This window comes from Bombina bombina, chromosome 1 (genome assembly GCF_027579735.1).
Source record: "Bombina bombina isolate aBomBom1 chromosome 1, aBomBom1.pri, whole genome shotgun sequence".
NCBI classification, from domain to species: domain Eukaryota; kingdom Metazoa; phylum Chordata; class Amphibia; order Anura; family Bombinatoridae; genus Bombina; species Bombina bombina.
In genome coordinates, this window is record NC_069499.1 from 1,508,907,764 (window position 1) to 1,508,926,689 (window position 18,926).

The 18,926-nt window shown below is 36.4% G+C and overlaps 1 protein-coding gene across 1 annotated transcript in view; it reads right to left on the reverse strand.

Moving 5' to 3' along the window:
- Positions 1 to 15,100, reverse strand: part of CEP95 (centrosomal protein 95) — a 118,757-nt gene extending 103,657 nt beyond the window's left edge. Inside the window, 4 exon segments of the mRNA XM_053721528.1 lie at positions 7,989 to 8,102; positions 11,369 to 11,476; positions 13,135 to 13,263; positions 14,735 to 15,100. Of these exon segments, the coding sequence (XP_053577503.1) occupies positions 7,989 to 8,102; positions 11,369 to 11,476; positions 13,135 to 13,263; positions 14,735 to 14,753 (370 nt within the window). The 5' untranslated portion in view covers positions 14,754 to 15,100.
- Positions 15,101 to 18,926: the final 3,826 nt, after the last annotated feature.

The following is an 18,926-nucleotide window of genomic DNA, read 5'->3' on the forward strand; positions in this document are numbered from 1 at the left end:
TTGTTTGGGCGGTGCAATGCCAAATGTCTGACATGTGTTTGTGATTTTTTTTCACATTTAACATATTTTCTTTGCCTATCGTCTTTTTTGGGGGTCTTTTAACATACCCCAATTTATTTGTTTTCCATAAATGTGATTATATTTAAAAAGTTGACCCCCCAAGGTATTATACATGGAGTGGTTTGATGACTTTGATGCAACCGTTTTAGCCCAAAAAATTGGAGAAAGTATATGGTGGTAATTTTTCAATTTTCATTGTTACAGACACATTGCTTTTTTACTATGATTTAGGAGAGACTGTTGTAAGTTATTGCAAAAGAATACTTCAGGTTGTTTTCTGCAAGGCACCCCGAGTACACCTATGCCCCCCATGCATAGGTTTGCCAGGATTTTGGGAAGGTTATGTTACATGATTTTAGTTATTAAAAATGAGAGTATTTCTTCTGATAGGCCTATCTTTAGTTTGGGGCCTATCACATACCCCACTTTTATTTATTGCATTCAAAGTGTATATTTTTTAAATGTTGACACCCCAAGGTATTGTATATGGTGTGCTTTGATGCCTTTGAAGCAACCGTTTTAGCCCAAAAAATTGGAGAAAGTATATGGTGGTAATTTTTCAATTTTCATTTTTACAGACACATTGCTTTTTGACTATGATTTAGGAGAGATTGTTGTAAGTTATTGCAAAAGAATACTTCAGGTTGTTTTTTGCAAGGCACCCTGAGTACACCTATGCCCCCCATGCATAGGTTTGCCAGGATTTTGGGAAGGTTATGTTACAATTTTATGACTTGTGATTTTAGTTATTAAAAATGAGAGTATTTCTTCTGATAGGCCTATCTTTAGTTTGGGGCCTATCGCATACCCCACTTTTATTTATTGCTTTCAAAGTGTATATTTTTTAAATGTTGACACCCCAAGGTATTGTATATGGTGTGCTTTGATGCCTTTGAAGCAACCGTTTTAGCCCAAAAAATTGGAGAAAGTGTATGGTGGTAATTTTTCAATTTTCATTTTTACAGACACATTGCTTTTTGACTATAATTTAGGAGAGACTGTTGTAAGTTATTACAAAAACATACTTCAGGTTGTTTTCTGCAAGGCACCCTGAGAACACCTATGTCCCCCATGCATAGGTTTGACAGGGGTTTTGGTTAAAAAAAAACAGGCCCAATTTTAGAAAAAAATAGAGTAGTGAAATGTAAAAATCTGGCACAGTAAAAGTAAAAAAAACAAAAAAACATCTAACTGTAAACATAAAAAAAAAAAAAAAAAAATTATATATATATATATATATATATATATATATATATATATATATATATATATATATATATATATATATATATATATATATATTTAACAGCAAATGTATTTATTTTTTTAAAAATTGACCATTGTATGGTACCGCTTGAAGCAGTCCCCAATGCAGAGTGCAGGCTGTCCAGGGCAATCAGGACAGTGATATATGGTGTCCCTTCTCTTCCCCCTCTTGGTACAGACTCTGCATTTTTTTTTGTGGTTTCTGCTTTGTGGCAGTAGGGGGGATTTTAAAAATAAAATGGGTAGCCCCAACTCTGCTCTCTCCCATCACTGCCCGGGGAGCAGGTTCATCATGGTACAAAATCCCCGTAATAATCTGGAGCTGAAACTGTAAAAAAGTATTTTTAACTCTGGGGTTTGCTTTTTTGAACAACAAAAAAGCGTTGTGGGTTGCAATCTGCATTAGGTAAATTGCAACCTTTTTGTACCAGGCCCTTGTCTTCCGCATAATTAGGTAGGGCTGCAGCAGCTGATCAGCCAGATCAACCCCACCCATATGCCGGTTATAAGACTTGATGCACACTGGCTTCCTTATGATCTCAGCTCTGCCACGTACAGAAACCGCCACCATCCTCTCTGTGTGGATGGTGGTAAGAAGGTATACATCCTTCTTGTCTCTGTACTTCAGTGCCAACAGCTCCTCTTGGCGCAGAGCTGAGGTCTCCCCCCTTGGTAGCCGGGTGCGTACAAGCTGTCCTGGGAAACCTGCGCGGTTCTTTTTAATTGTACCGCAAGCTACTGTATCAAAGCAATACAGTAGCTTGAACAAAAGGACACTTGTATAAAAATTGTCTAAGTACAAGTGATACCCTTTGTTCATTAGGGGTAATATCAGGTCCCAGACAATCTTGCCAGTGGTTCCCATATGTTCTGGGCAACCTGGAGGGTCAAGGTGGCTATCCTTTCCCTCATACACCCGGAAGGCCTGAGTATACCCAGTCTCGCTGTCACAGAGCTTATACACCTTTACCCCATATCTGGAGCGTTTGGAAGGAATATACTGCTTGAATCCCAGCCTTCCCTTATACTTCATTAGGGATTCATCAACGCATATATTCCTTCCAGGTGTATAAGCCTCTGCAAACCTGGCAGAAAAGTGGGTTATCAGGGGGCGGATTTTATACAGCCTGTCAAATTGGGGATGCTCCCTAGGGGGGCACAGGCTGTTGTCGCTGAAGTGCATGAAATGCAGAATCATTTCATACCTCTTCCTCGACATAATCTGGGAGAAAATGGGGGTAGAGCAGATGGGGCTAGTACTCCAGTAGGAGCGAATGGAGGGTTTCTTTATGATGCCCATCAGCATAGTCAATGCCCAGAATTTTTTTAATTCTGGCACATTGATGGGGGCCCATTGCTGCTTTGCCAAATATGTTCCAGGCTTTGCAGCACGGAACTGATGGGCATATAAATTAGTTTGGGCGACAATGTTCCCCAATATATCATCGCCCAGAAACACTTCCAGAAACTGCTGGGGGCTAAAACCTGCCACATCTATATTTATGCCAGCATTTGCTGTGAAGGGTGGGATATCTGGCCTCTGGAGATGAGGCGTTACCCACTCTTCAGCAGCAATGGCAGCAACACGCCTCCTTCTGGCAGGGGGGCTAGCAGGGGGGCTGGCAGGGGGGCTAGCAGCCACAGATACATCACTATCAGTTGAGACTGCATCTAGTGATGTATCTCTGGCCTCTGGAGATGAGGCGTTACCCACTCTTCAGCAGCAATGGCAGCAACACGCCTCCTTCTGGCAGGGGGGCTAGCAGGGGGGCTGGCAGGGGGGCTAGCAGCCACAGATACATCACTATCAGTTGAGACTGCATCTAGTGATGTATCTGAGCACATGGCAGGGTCAAAATTGGGGTCTGAGTCAGAAATAGAGGCATCTGACTCTGACGCAAGGATGGCATACGCCTCCTCAGCACTATATCTTTTCTGTGACATTTTTGTATCTGTCACAGAAAACAATTACTAAAAAAAATTAAATTAACTAAATTAACTAGCAAAAAAGTACAGCTATGCTACTGCCAGTGATTTATAGCGATCACTGGCAAGCTAGGGGTTAATGGCTCTGAAAATTAAATTAAATTAACTAAATGTTTCTGAAAAGAGCCTTTGGGTTTTTAAAAAAATTACAACAACAAAATTAACCCCTAAAAAAATGCACAGACAGCAAAAAAGTACAGCTATGTAACTGCCAGTGATTTATAGCGATCACTGGCAAGCTAGGGGTTAATGGCTCTGAAAATTAAATTAACTAAATTAATTAACTAAATTAACTAGCAAAAAAGTACAGCTATGCTACTGCCAGTGATTTATAGCGATCACTGGCAAGCTAGGGGTTAATGGCTCTGAAAATTAAATTAAATTAACTAAATGTTTCTGAAAAGAGCCTTTGGGTTTTTAAAAAATTACAACAAAAGTAACCCCTAAAAAAATGCACAGACAGCAAAAAAGTACAGCTATGCAACTGCCAGTGATTTATAGCGATCACTGGCAAGCTAGGGGTTAATGGCTCTGAAAATTAAATTAAATTAACTAAATGTTTCTGAAAAGAGCCTTTGGGTTTTTAAAAAATTACAACAACAAAATTAACCCCTAAAAAAATGCACAGACAGCAAAATGCAGCAAAAAAAAAGTGCACCTATGCTACTGCCAGTGATATACAGTGATCACTGGCAAGCTAGGGGTTAATGGCTCTGAAAATTAAATTACATTAACTAAATGTTTCTGAAAAGAGCCTTTGGGTTTTTAAAAAATTACAACAACAAAATTAACCCCTAAAAAAATGCACAGACAGCAAAATGCAGCAAACAAAAAGTGCACCTATGCTACTACCAGTGATATATAGTGATCACTGGCAAGCTAAGGGTTAATGGCTCTGAAAAGAGCCTTTGGTTCTATATTTTTTAACAAATAAAATAAATAAATCTCTCTCTCTGCTAAATACAGGTCTCTCTCTCTCTCCAACAAAATGGCAAGTGAGGAGAGGGAGATCCACACTGATCATAGTCAATATTTACAAATATTGACATGATCAGACAAATGGGGTATTTTATTATTATTTTTTTTTTTAGGGTGGGAGGCTCAGATTGGGTGACCCTAGCTTGCCCCTATGATGATGCAGGCTAGGGACACCCCCAGAGGCCCCATGATGCACTGGGCATCGCCATCTTGGATGCCTAGTGAAGGGGGAGGGGGGGGGCTATTTAGGGCTTTTTTTTATTTTATTCGTTTTTTTTTTTTTTTTTTTACTTTTATTTTATAACTAACTAAGTGCCTCGACCCACCGAGGCACTTAGCACACAAGCAGAGCATCGGAAGCGTGTCCGATCGCTTCCGATGCTCTGAAACACTGCCGGGCTCCACGTGGAGCGAAACCGGAAGTGATCACTCGTGGGGGAGTGATCAATCCGGTCCCGGCACTCGGGAACAGTATTGCAGGATGCCTAGACATCAAGGCAAGCCTGCAATACTGTTAGAGCAGCTGGAAGCGATTTCGATCGCTTCCAGTGCTCTGTTAAACCGACGACGTATGCCATACGTCCTCGGTCGTTAAGTGCTTTTTTTTTTTTTTTGAGGACGTATGGCATACGTCGTCGGTCGTTAAGGGGTTAAAATCACATGCTATAGCTGAATCACTAAAAAAAAAAAAAAAAAAAAAAAAAAAAAAGTTTAGTATCTCCTAAAGTTTGCTGAAGTGCTATAGGGGTGTTTGGGAGGGCCATTATTGGGCGACCAATTGCAGAAGAATATATTGCTCTTGCAAGAGCTTGATCAACTTTTTCCTGATTTTTCAGGTGTCATCCTATCTATAAATAAAGGTACTGTGTATTTTTTCTTCAGTTGTTTGCAAAACTTGCTTACTTAAAGATGCTACTGGAGGAGATGCCCTTTGTGATGATGCAGCTGTTGTAGAAGGAGCAGAAAAAGTGTTTCTGGAATGGGAATATTGGAGGAAAAAACCAATTGCACTTTCATTGCTATGGCCCTCCTCATTTAATTCCATTAAGCATTTTTTTAATGTCTTTAAGACACCTCTAGCATGCAAGGATGTGTATTGTCATCCAGGTAGCATTTGGACAAGCCAGTATTTGCAAATTGAAGTTTTTTTTCCTCAGAAGAAATTGCACTATGGAAATGTTTCTAAAATACTGCATGTTGGTCTCACCGTTTTACTGAGAGGATGAAAAAATATATACTTGCCAGATCACAGGTAAACACTATGCTGTGCTGGGGAGCAGAACATTAGTAGGAATCAAGTCATCATTTAGATAAAGGCTATGAAGATAAACTAATGAAGTTAAAATATGATATTTTTTAAAGCTTAATTAGATTTTAAATATTGACAATATAAGTGTAATGTATGAATGTCTATAAAACAATGGGAGCAGCCATGTTGTAACTTAGGTTAATGTCTCTGCTGTGGCCAATCAGGGGCAGTTATAAATAGGTCACTAGAGTGTGCAGCCAATGGCTGTGTGGAATAGAACAGTTTTCTGCACTTCTATTTCTAACAGGAACTGAAAAGCTCTCAATTTCAGAATTAAGTTACAAGAAAAGGGGACAAAATAAATAATGAAAATTATATTGTAGAGTTGTTGTTTTTTTTATTTATTTAAGATTTATTATTTTATATTACCATCTTAAAGAAAGAGTTTAATGTCCCTGGATAACACTGCAAATTTCAAACTGGCCATGTGATCTAGATACAACATTATGTTTACATGGGCATCTGCAGAAACTTTTACTGGGGTGAAAAAGCAAACAAACAAATTCCCTTAAATAAATCAATATATGTGGCAACATGCAGCAGGAAAGAGCTACTGGTTATACACATGAAGTCCACATAATTTAATAAAAGTTGTTGCTCATTATCAGCAATAAAGTGAAAGAGTAAATGGGCGCTTAAAGGGACATGAAATCTATTTTTTTTTCTTCTTTTATGATTCAGACAGAACATATAATTTTAAACCACTTTCAAATTTATATCTATTTTCAAATTTCCTTTGTTCTCTTTGTAACCTTTGTTGACAGAGCATCAACACACTACTGGGAGATAGATAAAAGACATTTGGTCAATGAAAAGGAGGCATATATCTGCAGCCACCAATCAACAGCTAGCTCCCCAATAGTGTATTACTGCTCCAAAGGATGTCAAGATAATTAAAGGGCCACTGTAAGTAAATATTTTCTATGCCTGTTACTAACTACCCCAAATACGCTTTTTATCAATAGCATTTCATTAACATATCTCTACCGTATATCAGAAATCTTGTCTGCAAATTTAATGGTTTTCCAAACCCACTCCGTGGGTATCCTTTGCTCTGTACCAATCCATTTACAATACCTAGGTTTCAAAATGGCGCTTTAAACACAAAGTTATTGGTTTAAGTATTTTGAACACTCAGTGCTGAAAATAGTGGGCAGGAAAACGTGACTTCATCGGTGAATAAAAGATATAACTTTTAGAACGTTATGAAACTTCGTTTTGGAGAAAATATAGGTCAGTAGGTTTTAATTAATGTTTATTAACTTTAATATGTTAGTTGTTTAGCTTAAAAATTATAACAGAAAGTAATCCTTTAATATAATTAACTGAAGTGCATGCTCTGATTTATAAAAAAAAAAAAACTTTATGGGGGTGGGCATTATCTTTGCATATTGCTTAAAATGTATACAGAACACAGAACCATAAACAGAGTAGTATAGTAAAGAGGCCACGTTTGGTGTAGGATGCTAGTATCTGCATTTATTCCATATTTTTCAAAGAATTGAAAAAAAAAAAAAAAAGGTAAAAGAATAAATACATTTTAATCCCCTATGTTTCTCAATGTGCTTTTTTAAATATCCTTTGAGTCAATGTGTAAATTAAGTCAGTATTGTAACTCTTAAAAAATGACAGATTTAACAAATTGAACAATGTTTACACTTCTAACCTATAGGATTGTCGTGTATGGCAAGATCATTTTACACCTTACAATAACAACTTTACAGTTTGATCATTTCTTTGCTAAAAATACAGAACTACCTACACAGCAGTGAATCTACACTGCTCCCCCCCCCCCACCTGCAATAAACCAAAACCTTGACTCAAACCACTACATTTAACTCTACTGCCAATTGCCCTACCAATTGCATAAATTGTGCTCTGATTGACCCCCAACAGTAATAAACCTTCTCCAAGACCTGGCCATCGTGACAATAAAGTCCAACCAAAGGACAGTCCCTAGTTCTACCTGACCTACCATAGAACCTCCGCCCAGCAAACAACCAAGGCACCCCACTCTACATAAGCAACATCCACAGGACCCCAAGAACACAACCACACACACCACAAAAATAACCCCTTTATAGAACCTTTGGGTAGGAGGTTAACATTTTACCAATGAATCAGTTCAATGCACAATTCATCAAAAATTTTAAAAAATATACTCAACTGAAAACATTGATTTGTAAAGTGCACAGATCCATAACATTAAGTGTACAACAGATTTGTGTGTGAACATGTGACCTAATTAAACATATTGAGCTTCCTCAAAAGGATATTATGGGGCTGTGGAAAGTAAATATTCTCTAGCATGCACATCAGACAAAAGTAAATTAAAGGCGCAGGAAAAAATATACATGATATTTTAAGATTCTTTTATCTTGCAACTCACCTCCATTTTGAGAGGATGCTTCACTGATTTGTTCAGTCAGATATTCCAGCAAGCCATCAAATATTTCCAATAGATTTCTTATTGATTCTGTATCACCACGTACAACGTTTTCCCCTATAAAGAAAGCAAGCAGGCCATTACAGATGAGCATGTGCGCAATCTTACAAAATTTGATCTGCACCTAAACATTTTAGAGATTTTTCATTAATTTTCTAGGAATAATCTAATTGTGTACATAAAAATATCCCACTCAAACCCCAGGAAAACAAAAAAGGACTATGGGCCCCAATGATCTAAAGTGCTCTGGGCTGGGGAGATTATTTAAGAATGCTCGCCAGTCCTATTTCCCTGGTGGAACGATCTTAAAGGACCAGTCAATACAGTAGATTTGCATAATCAACAAATGCATGATAAGAAGACAATGCAATAGCACTTAGTCTGATCTTCAAATGAGTAGTAGATTTTTGTTAAATAGATTTCAAAGTTATGTCTATTTCCACTCCCCCTGTATCATGTGACAGTCATCAGCCAATCACAAATGCATATACGTATATGCAGTGAATTTTTGCACATGTTCAGTAGGAGTTGGTGACTCAAAAAGTGTAAATATAAAAAGACTATGCACATTTTGTTAATGGAAGTAAATTGGAAAGTTGTTTAAAATTACATGCTGTATCTGAATCATGAAGTTTAATTTTTACTTGAGTGTCCCTTTAAGCCACTTACCCTGAAAATAGGGTGTCTTGCTATGGAGCGTATATCGCATTTTCATATGGGGAGGAGATGCAGATATTACAAAAGTGCACAACAAAATTTGTAATTTTAAAAATCTTACAAAACAAATAATTGAACCATTGACACAAAAATATACAGTGAAAAAAAAGGGGTAGCTTCCTATGTACCATTTTGGTGCCCATGGCTGTGGTGCACCAAAATGGCACCACAGTACGCAAACCTCTTCATGGCTGACTTAGAACAGAGATTCCTAGCCACTCACCCTCACAAATCCTTCAAATACTTTCGCTACATAGATGATATTTTCATCATATGGACAGAAGGAGAAAAAAAACCTTGCACATTTGCATGAATCATTTAATCTATTTCATGCATCAATCAAGCTTAAAATTAACTTTTCTAGAGACTGTGTCAGCTTCCTGGATACAACAATATCCATCACAAATGGCAAACTGCACTCATCTGTATACAGGAAACCAACAGATAGATGCAGCTACCTCCACAGCTCCAGCTCCCACCACAATCACATTAAAAAATCCATAATCTATAGTCAGGCTACAAGATACCACAGAATTTGCTCAGATACCAAAGACCTTGACAAACACCTCATCACACCGTTCCAATCATTCATAGAAAAAGGTTACAAAACAAGAATTATAAATAAAAAAAAATTAACTCTGCCCTCAATACTCTACGTGAATACTTACTACAATACAGAAACATATCACGTATCCCACTAGTAGTCAAATACAACCCTGCTAGGGAAGGGATACGAAAAATCATAAAAGACTTAAAGCCACTACTCTTAGAGGATCCCACACTCAAAAAAATCTTTCCAAAACCCCCAATCCTGGCATACAGACAACCACCTAATCTAAAGCAGAAACTGGTACATAGGAAGCTACCCCTTGAGAAAAAGAACACTGAGAATGGAACCAAGTGCTGCTATAAAGCTCCCTGCAAACTGTGTCAACACGTTTGTGAAAGCAGCACAGCAAATCACAATAATAAATCCTATAACATTAAAGGGGCATATTCATGTATATCTGCAAATGTGGTATACATGATACATTGCACTGCATGTGAAGTGGGATGCTATATTGGAGAAACAAGCCAAAAACTGCACCTTCGGATGAACTTACACAGACACTCAATCAAAAACCACTGTGAAACAAAACACTGCACCCCTGTTGGTCACCATTTCACCCAACCTGACCACTCCATCCAAAACCTCAAAATCAAAATTCTCAGAGGCAACTTCAAAAACACCATGGAAAGAAAAACCTTTGAAATGAAAATGATAATGTACTTCAACCTGTTTAATTCTGGACTCTGGATTCTTAACACATTATCAGAATTTTTGTAATGTACTTTCATTTAGTCAATTACATTGTATATTCCACATTATTTATACATAGGTACACAGGTAAGCCTATGTCTACACTTTTGTCTTTTTTAACTTTTGTATTCCCCCTGTATATACAATTTCACATCTTTATAGATATTGATTCAATGTTGATATATAACTTTATGTCAGTATATGCTCCATGTAAAGCTATATATTTCCCCTGTCTGTTCTCCTACACTGGACACTGTCTGCCTGTTACCTAAGCCCCCCTCATGATTTTTACGACACCGCCTCCTCTCCCTGCACTTTCTGTCTTCTTAGATATTCTGTGTTTTAAGATATAATCTGTAAATTCCATTGAATTGGTCAGTATTGCTTTAGACTTGATAAAGGAAGGAACTGTTCCGAAAGCTTGTCAACTTATAAATGTATAGTTAGTCCAATAAAAAAAGTATCCACACACATACACACACATAGAACAGATTTTGTGTTTAGCAAGTGTACACCCATTAGAGCACTACTGTAGTAGTTTTTTTATGTAACTAAGTGCTGCACCCACATCAAAATTCTTCAAATTTTCTAATGCAAAAGTGCACAATTATTAATGAGCATGTAGCAATGACGAACAGTGTATTTGACAGGCATTTTCTAGTATATAAAGGGAAGGGTTTAATGTTAAAAATACGTTCCTGCCAGACAAAATAGTTATGTAAAAGTTTGAACTGACACTAATACATCAGTTATCAGCTTTTGCCAAAAACCTATTAATGCTAAATGGCTGATAATATATTATCAAACTAATTTTATTTAGTAATTTTGTTAGCAGAGAGACAGCTCTCTCATGGAAACTGAGTTATTCTGAAAAAAAAGTCCTCTAATATAGGTTGTATTGGTTTGTACATTGTTACACTTTATGCAATCACTACGGTGTAATTGAATAGATTTTTAATGTACAGAGTATATGCTTATAGTATGGGCCCATACAGCAAGCGATTGTTGAATCCTTGTGTTTCTTCATATTTGAGATATGCAGCTCAGAGAGGAGAATGTCCCCAGATCAAGGCTTGACAAACCCAGGAGTCTCTAGAATATTACCCCTGGAACAATCATTGTGATATAGATATATATATATATATATATATATATATATATATATATATATATATATATATATATATCACAATGATTGTTCCAGGGGTAATATTCTAGAGACTCCTGGGTCTCTAAAGTATGTCTGGCTCCCAAATGTTAAATAGTTTTGTCGACCCCAGCCCTAGATACAAGGTTTTTGGCTTACCAGTTATATGAGACAGACTGACTTGTAAATAATCCAAAGCGAGGGAGTCTATAATAGACTGGACATTGTGTGCATCGTCTTCCTGACTTTGCGGCACGTCAATACAATCTAGGAAGAACAGATGTGTTACTAAGAAAATGTAATCCGATTAATTGCTTTTCCCACAAGTACTAGCCAACCTACTAAACTAGAGAACCACATCCCAATAAAAAGTTGAATTGTATTTCTGGGACTTGAAGTGAATGTAAATTTTGATGCTAAAGTGCACTTTAATTCATCAAAATTTACATTTCACTCCTGTTGTGAAAAAAAAACAACTTACCTTTTAATCTTGACAGCAGCTCCAGCTTCCTCCACCCGTCGCAAAGCCTCTTCCTGGGTCTAAAATGAGGAACCCGGCTTCCTCCAATCACGGCATTGAATCAGACACCGATTCCCCGGGGGGGAAGCCGTGATTGGAGGATGACCTATCCATCATTTCTGACATTAGAAATGGCTTGCGACGACCGAAGGAAGCTGGAGGAGCTGTCAAGTTTAAAAGTTAAGTTTTTTTTCACAACAGGAGTGAAATGTAAATGTTGATGAATTATTAAAGTGCCCCTGTTTTTAATCAAATTTTTAAACTTTAGCATCAAAATTTACATTCACTTTAATCTTAAAAGGTACATTGCACTCAAACATGTCCTGTTGTGCATAGAAATGAGCAATAATTTGAAAAAAAAAATAAAAACTAAAAAAGGGATAGTAAACAACTTTCAATTTACAAGACATTTCTGTTGAGTTGCTATAGAATACAAGCAAAGTCTCAACATTTTTAAAATAATTTATATCCTTTTTACTACAATTATTTTTCAATAGACAAACTCCACACACCATTTGCCTTATTTGAATGAGCGAATCTGGGCTTTAGTCTACAGACAACAAGGCTAGTCACTGTCATAATGTTAGTATAAAATGAATTATTTTGCAGTTATCTGATAAATACATTAAAGAACAGATCTGTAGCAGAGTCAGTATTGTGAAGTCTGCAGGGTGCATTTTAGGTTCTGAAAATTAAAAACGGCTCAGTTCTCTGTGCTAAATCATATGAAAATGCATCAAAGTAAATAATTAAAATATATTGCAAATTTTAATTATGCATAACTATACATTTTATGTAAAAATCTCAGTGTTTACTGTCCCTTTAAATAATTACTGTAGTATTGGATTAAAGGGACACTGAACCCAATTTTTTTCTATCGTAATACAGATAGAGAATTCAGTTTTAAGCAACTTTCTAATTTAATCCTATTATCAAATTTGTTTCATTCTCTTTGTATCTTTATTTGAAATGCAAGAAGTTTAGATGCCGGCCCATTTTTGGTGAACACACTGGTGAATTTACCTACCAATAAACAAGTGCTTTCCATGGTTCTGAACCAAAAAATAGCTTAGACGTCTTCTTTTACAAATAAAGAAAGCAAGAGAATGAAGAAAAATTGACAATAGGAGTAAATTGGAAAGTTGTTTAAAATTGCATGCTCTATCTGAATCACGAAAGAAAATGTTTTTGGGTTCAGTGTCCCTTTAAGGCTTCCTACTACTCCTTACCTGCTACTAATAACAAAAGCATTTGCTTTATTAGTGGAGAGAGACATACGTATTACAAAAAAAGTGATTTATTCAGGACAAGAACAAAAAACATTTTGGATTAAACAAAAACCCAAAAGGTAATTGCACTGCCCCTTTAAGAAAAATACACTGCTGTGAAACAGACTGATTCTTACCTGGCACTTTTTCCCCTAAAATAGCTTCATACAGAGAGGCAAAAAAGCGAGCATCACAATCTGTCAACTTTCCAACTTGCAAGGCCATGTTGCATTTATTAAGGAGATTATTGGCTACAGTGACCCACCCTGTAAAGAGAAGCAGACATAATATATATAATTATTTAATTTGGGAGGCGGGGAGGGAGATGTAAGGATGTCCTCATCAAAAAGGGATCTTTAATAGGAATAATGAAGATGAGTCAGTGTTTTACTTCAAAGGTAAAATCACTTTGCTTTTCATGAGTACAACATTTATTATAGAAGGTTATTTATAACAATTTCCCTACTAAAGTACTCTGCATGGTCTCTTATCTACCTGAAATACTACAAGCCTCTCAAATAATGATATTTATAAATACTACTAATTAAAAAATTACACCTCTCTGAAATTTGTTAAGCATCTATATGTTTAGATGTCTTGTTCTGCTGTTTATCAGGGTAGACTAACTCACCTGTAATCACAGCAGAGATTAATTCCAAGAAAGAAGAATAAAATGAATAGAATAAAATGAATACGTACAATTAAACTCTAATGTTACACTTTATAAGGCATAACATGGAATGAATTATAAATAAAACAACAACATAGAAACAGTGTAACAGTTAAGTACAATAAAAAGATAGGCATAATATTAGTGTGTATATATATATATATATATATATATATATATATATGTGTGTGTTTGTAAGCAATTGAATAAACTACAAAGTACAATGAAATGCAGTGGAACCCGTGCAACACTGTACTGAATTGTTTTTGGCATCACTGGAGTTAATATCAGATCTGCCGCCTCAGTTTTAAATCCACCGCCAGACCATCCCATTCTGCCTGTGTTATCAGTAACCAAAACAAACTGGTGCTTAACTGACAGCAAATTGGGGAAACAATGATCAAGCAATGTATGCATTTATAAAAACTGTTAAACACACTACAGCAAAACCAGGCTACAGTGAAGCAAAGATTAAACCTGAGAGTATGCAACTCAAAATAAGAAGTCATTTTTAAAAAAAAATCATAAAGGGTTTTCCTAAATAATGATAGTCAATTTTTGCTTATGGGAATATGATCAACAAAGAAGTGAACATGACAGCTGTCACTAAACATATAATACCTGTCACTAAATTTACAACACATATGCAATATAGCAAGGTATAATTCATTTAAACTTCTATAAAAGCAAGTGTCTGGCTACTCATTATCTATTGTATACACATCTGTCAACCCCTGCATTACAGTAGCATCACATTCAAGGGATCTGATAATCCCTGTATACATCTCTGTGATAACTTCAGTCTGAGATCTGTAAAGCTCAAGGATGTCATGACACATAGGATAGGAACCATTGATCATGTGCAGCAATGTTACGGGAAGTGTGTAGTAGACACACAAACACTACATTACAAAGAATGCTTTTTATTACATCAGACCACACACTTATTATATACACTACTTAGAACATGCCTTTATAAACAACAGTTCTTGTCATATTGGGGGTAAAACCCCCATAAAAGGGTGAATTGTGTACCAATCCCATCAAATGCCCTTATTTATACTGACCTTTTTCTTCTGTGCCCATCCTGCCCTCGATCTCAGGGGTCCCAGTATCACCTCTCTATAGTTACCCACAACCAGATACAGGGAAAACCCCAGGTATGTTTCTACTCAGGGCATTTAAACAACCTGTCTTCTCTGATTGGCCGGGACAATCATGGCCGTTGCTTCCGGATATGACGTAACCGTAAACTTTTCAGGTTAAAAGAAAAAGTAATATATTTCGTTTGTGTTTTGTATCTCCGGTGTTAGCAGATAATTACATTGTTGTTTAAAATATTGGTATGAAAACCAGTTAATATTAAAAATATAACTGCGTCACATTAATCGTCATGGAAATACACAAGCGCTGCACTCGTCTAATGCTCTTCCGCCGTGAAGTAGTCCCAGAATAAAGACGTCACTGGGCTCAGTGCCAAAAGCAGCAAATTAGGGCAAAGGTGGGGTCGGAAGATGAGAGGTGACGTAACTAGGGAATGATTCATTGTAACCAAGTGTGAACAACACCAACATTGTATCAATGTTGTTATATTATTTCATTAATGTTGATATATTGTTTTTAAAAGATGATACAAATACCCATAGTATGAAGAAAGCTATAAAAATAAATAAGAAATATTGATTTCTGTCGACGTTCTTTTCCCGTTTTGCTATAGCCAACACCGTTGTGTGGGTTTATTTCCTTTTACAGTGTGGTACGTACGTATAGAGTTACTTTAATTAGAAACCAGCGATTATACAGAATATATTTCTATAATGAACATGGGAAACAGTATATACTACGTATACAAAATCACCAGGTGTTTACAAATAGTAATAAAGTAATAGGACCTTGCAATACTTTTTATAATAAGGTATCACTCTCCTCTATGTAGTTAGGGGCCAATATATGAGACTGTGTGACACACTATCTGAGGTCTGTTCTCCAGATCACAATAAAGGGCTCAGCATGAAGCAGCTTAGGCGCCCTTACAAGCCTGAATAACCTCATTACCACCTCAGAGGTGGCTGATTAAAATCATCTCAGACTGATTGTATGAGAGGAGGGGCAGGAGAGCTCTTGCACAATCTTATATTTCACCAGTCAATTCTGCTTTACCGGTGGCCATTTCTGATGGACCGGTTCCCTGTTTGGTAATAATGTATCCACCCATACCTTTTATATATACATCTAGGAATAATACAATCATACTATGAATTGAAATGACTCCACAGCATCAGAAATCTGCAACAAGTTACAAAACCAAATCTTATAATGTGCCATTAAAAGAACCAATATGTTAATTAAAAAAACCTTAATAAAACTAGATTTCATAAACCATATTCAGCTTTTATGTAAATAAATACCGTAACAATCATATAATTTGAGGATGCAAAATAGATTTTTATCAAAACTGCAATACTTTTAAATAACTTTCGAATATTTGGTTCCTCAATTATAATCAATTTCATTAAAAATTTGCAACTTTTATTATGAATATGTTTAATTACTAAAATGTTCTCAAGTGATTTTGGCTTTTCACATATTGTAGATTTACTTCTGTGGTCGCTGAATATGCAATTTAATTCACACTAAGAAATATTTTTTGTACCTTATAGCGCTGGTGACTGAGGAACTATGTTTTTCTTCTATATGTATATGGTTGTATCAGGTGCTTACTGTTGCCATGGTAAACACCTTTCCAAAAGGGAAATCTCCTCTTTCAAAAAAAAGAGTTGCCTATTCCAGTGTGTTAGTGCATAAGTGGCAGTATTAAAGGGATACTAAACCCAATTTTTTTTTCTTTAATGATTCAGATAGAGCATGCAATTTTAAGCTACATTCCACTTTACTCCTATTATCAATTTTATTTTCATTCTCTTGCTATCTTTATTTGAAAAAGACGGCAGCTAAGCTAAGGAGCCAGCCAATTTTTGGTTGAGTACCCTGGACAGCAATTGCTTATTCGTGGGTACATTTAGCCACCAATCAGCAAGCACAACCGAGGTTGTGAACCAAAAATGGTCCGGCTTCTAAACTTACATTCTTGCTTTTCAAATAAAGATAGCAAGAGAATGAAGAAAAATTGATAATAGGAGTAAATTAGAAAGTTGCTTAAATTTGCATGCTCTATCTGAATCATGAAAGAAAAAAATTGGGTTGTGTCCCTTTTAGGTCTCAAACCACCCAATACATTACTTATTAGGCAAGTGATTGCCATTCCTACCACAATCACTTACAACGTTAATATGTATGAGACACCTAATTTGAAAGAGAATAATCCCTTCTTTAAAAGGATATGAAATCCAATTTTTTTTCTTTAATGATTCAGATAGAACATGCAATTTTAAGCAAATTTCTAATTTACCCCTTTTAGCAATTTTTCTTTATTCTCTTGGTATCATTATTTTAAAATTAGCAATGTAAGCTTAGGAGCCGGTGACATGACATCAACTGTTGGTGGTGTGTGGCGCTCACTGCGCATGCGCAAGAGGCCCAACCTCAGAAAATCAGCTGTAGAAGTCTACGCAATGGCTCAAGGAATTCTATGGCCAGTATACGTCATTGCGCAGGCACGCAGAATACCGCACATGCGCACACGGCCCGACTTCTCACACTCAGCTTAATAAGCTGCATCAGAGACAAGGCACTAGCAGCACACTGGCAACACAACCCTATTGGTTGTCCAGCCAGTGACTTCACAGACACACTGACCAATCAGATAATGCAGTAACGCCTATTTTCTATGTATTATCTGATCGGTCTGTAGTCTGTTTGATTTGCCCGCCTACACCTACATTAAATTTCCAAATTGCTCCATCGCTCGCCGCTGCCATGCCGTGCCCGCCTCGCGACATTGAGCCGACTTACCGGGGGCGCTGTGGCTGATGCGGGTTATTAAGGTCAATACACCTTAATACGATTAACTAACAAAATAACACATATCCTATTCCTGATTTATACCCAAAGGGACCTTTGTTTTTTGTTTATATATCCAGAATACATATTTCTTATTTTAAACTTGTCTCCACCCCTGGATGGGATCTTAAACAAATCAATCACTTTAAAGGGATACTGAACCCATTTTTTTTCTCCTTCTTTTATGATTCAGATAGAGCATGCAATTTTAAACAACTTTCTAATTTACTCCTATTATCAATTTGTCTATGTTCTCTTGGTATCTTTATTTGAAAAGGCAGGACTGTAAGCTTACGAGCCAGTCCATCTTTAGTTCAGCAACTGGGTAGTGCTTGTGATTGGTGGCTAAATGTAGCCACCAATCACCATGCGCTATCCAGGGTGCTGAACCAAAAATGGGCTGGCTCCTAAGCTTGCATTCCTGCTTTTTCTAATAAAGATATCAAGAGAACAAAGAAATTTGATAATAGGAGTAAATTAGAAACTTTCTTAAAATTGCATGCTCTATCTGAATCATGAAGGAAAACATTTAGGTTTAGTATCCCTTTAATTTTAAATTTAGGTATGTTTGTAAAATGAACATTATTGAAGTGTTTAGCAACAGCTGAATTGTTATTACAATTCTTCACGTCCCTAAGATGTTTTCTAGTATGGGATCATAGCGCTCTAAAGGATTGTCCCACATTTTGGGCCCCACATAAATTACAATCCAAAAGATAGAGAATACATTCTGTCAAACATGTAGCATGAAAATTGATCCTAAAAAATACATTTGTTAAACGACTGTGAAAACTATCTGCAAAATCCATCACCTCACAGGTTACTCAATTAGTAAGATGCAATCTATAGTTACCAAGTCTTGTCAGCCAATTGGAATTATTCTCATTAGTTAAACATATTTGGCTTGGAGATAGTTTAGATGCTAATGTTTGGAGGCTTTTTTGCAACAAATTTACACTTACTAACAAATTGAGCTAAAACTGTATCACATTTTAGAATATCTAAATGCTTCTTGAGTATCTTACAAATTCTATCAACATGTAGCAAATATTCAGCAGAAAACACAATACAATCATTGGTGAATGTTTTACTCTTTGTGTCTCTGTTAAGCTCCTTTCTTGGTTCCCAATTTTTAATTTCCTCAAATGTAGCTACCAAAGATTGGGTTTCATAACCTCTGGCACTTAAAGGGACAGTCTACACCAGAATTTTTATTGTTTTAAAAGATAGATAATCCCTTTATAACCCATTCCCCAGTTTTGCATAACCAATACACTTATATTTATATACTTTTTACCT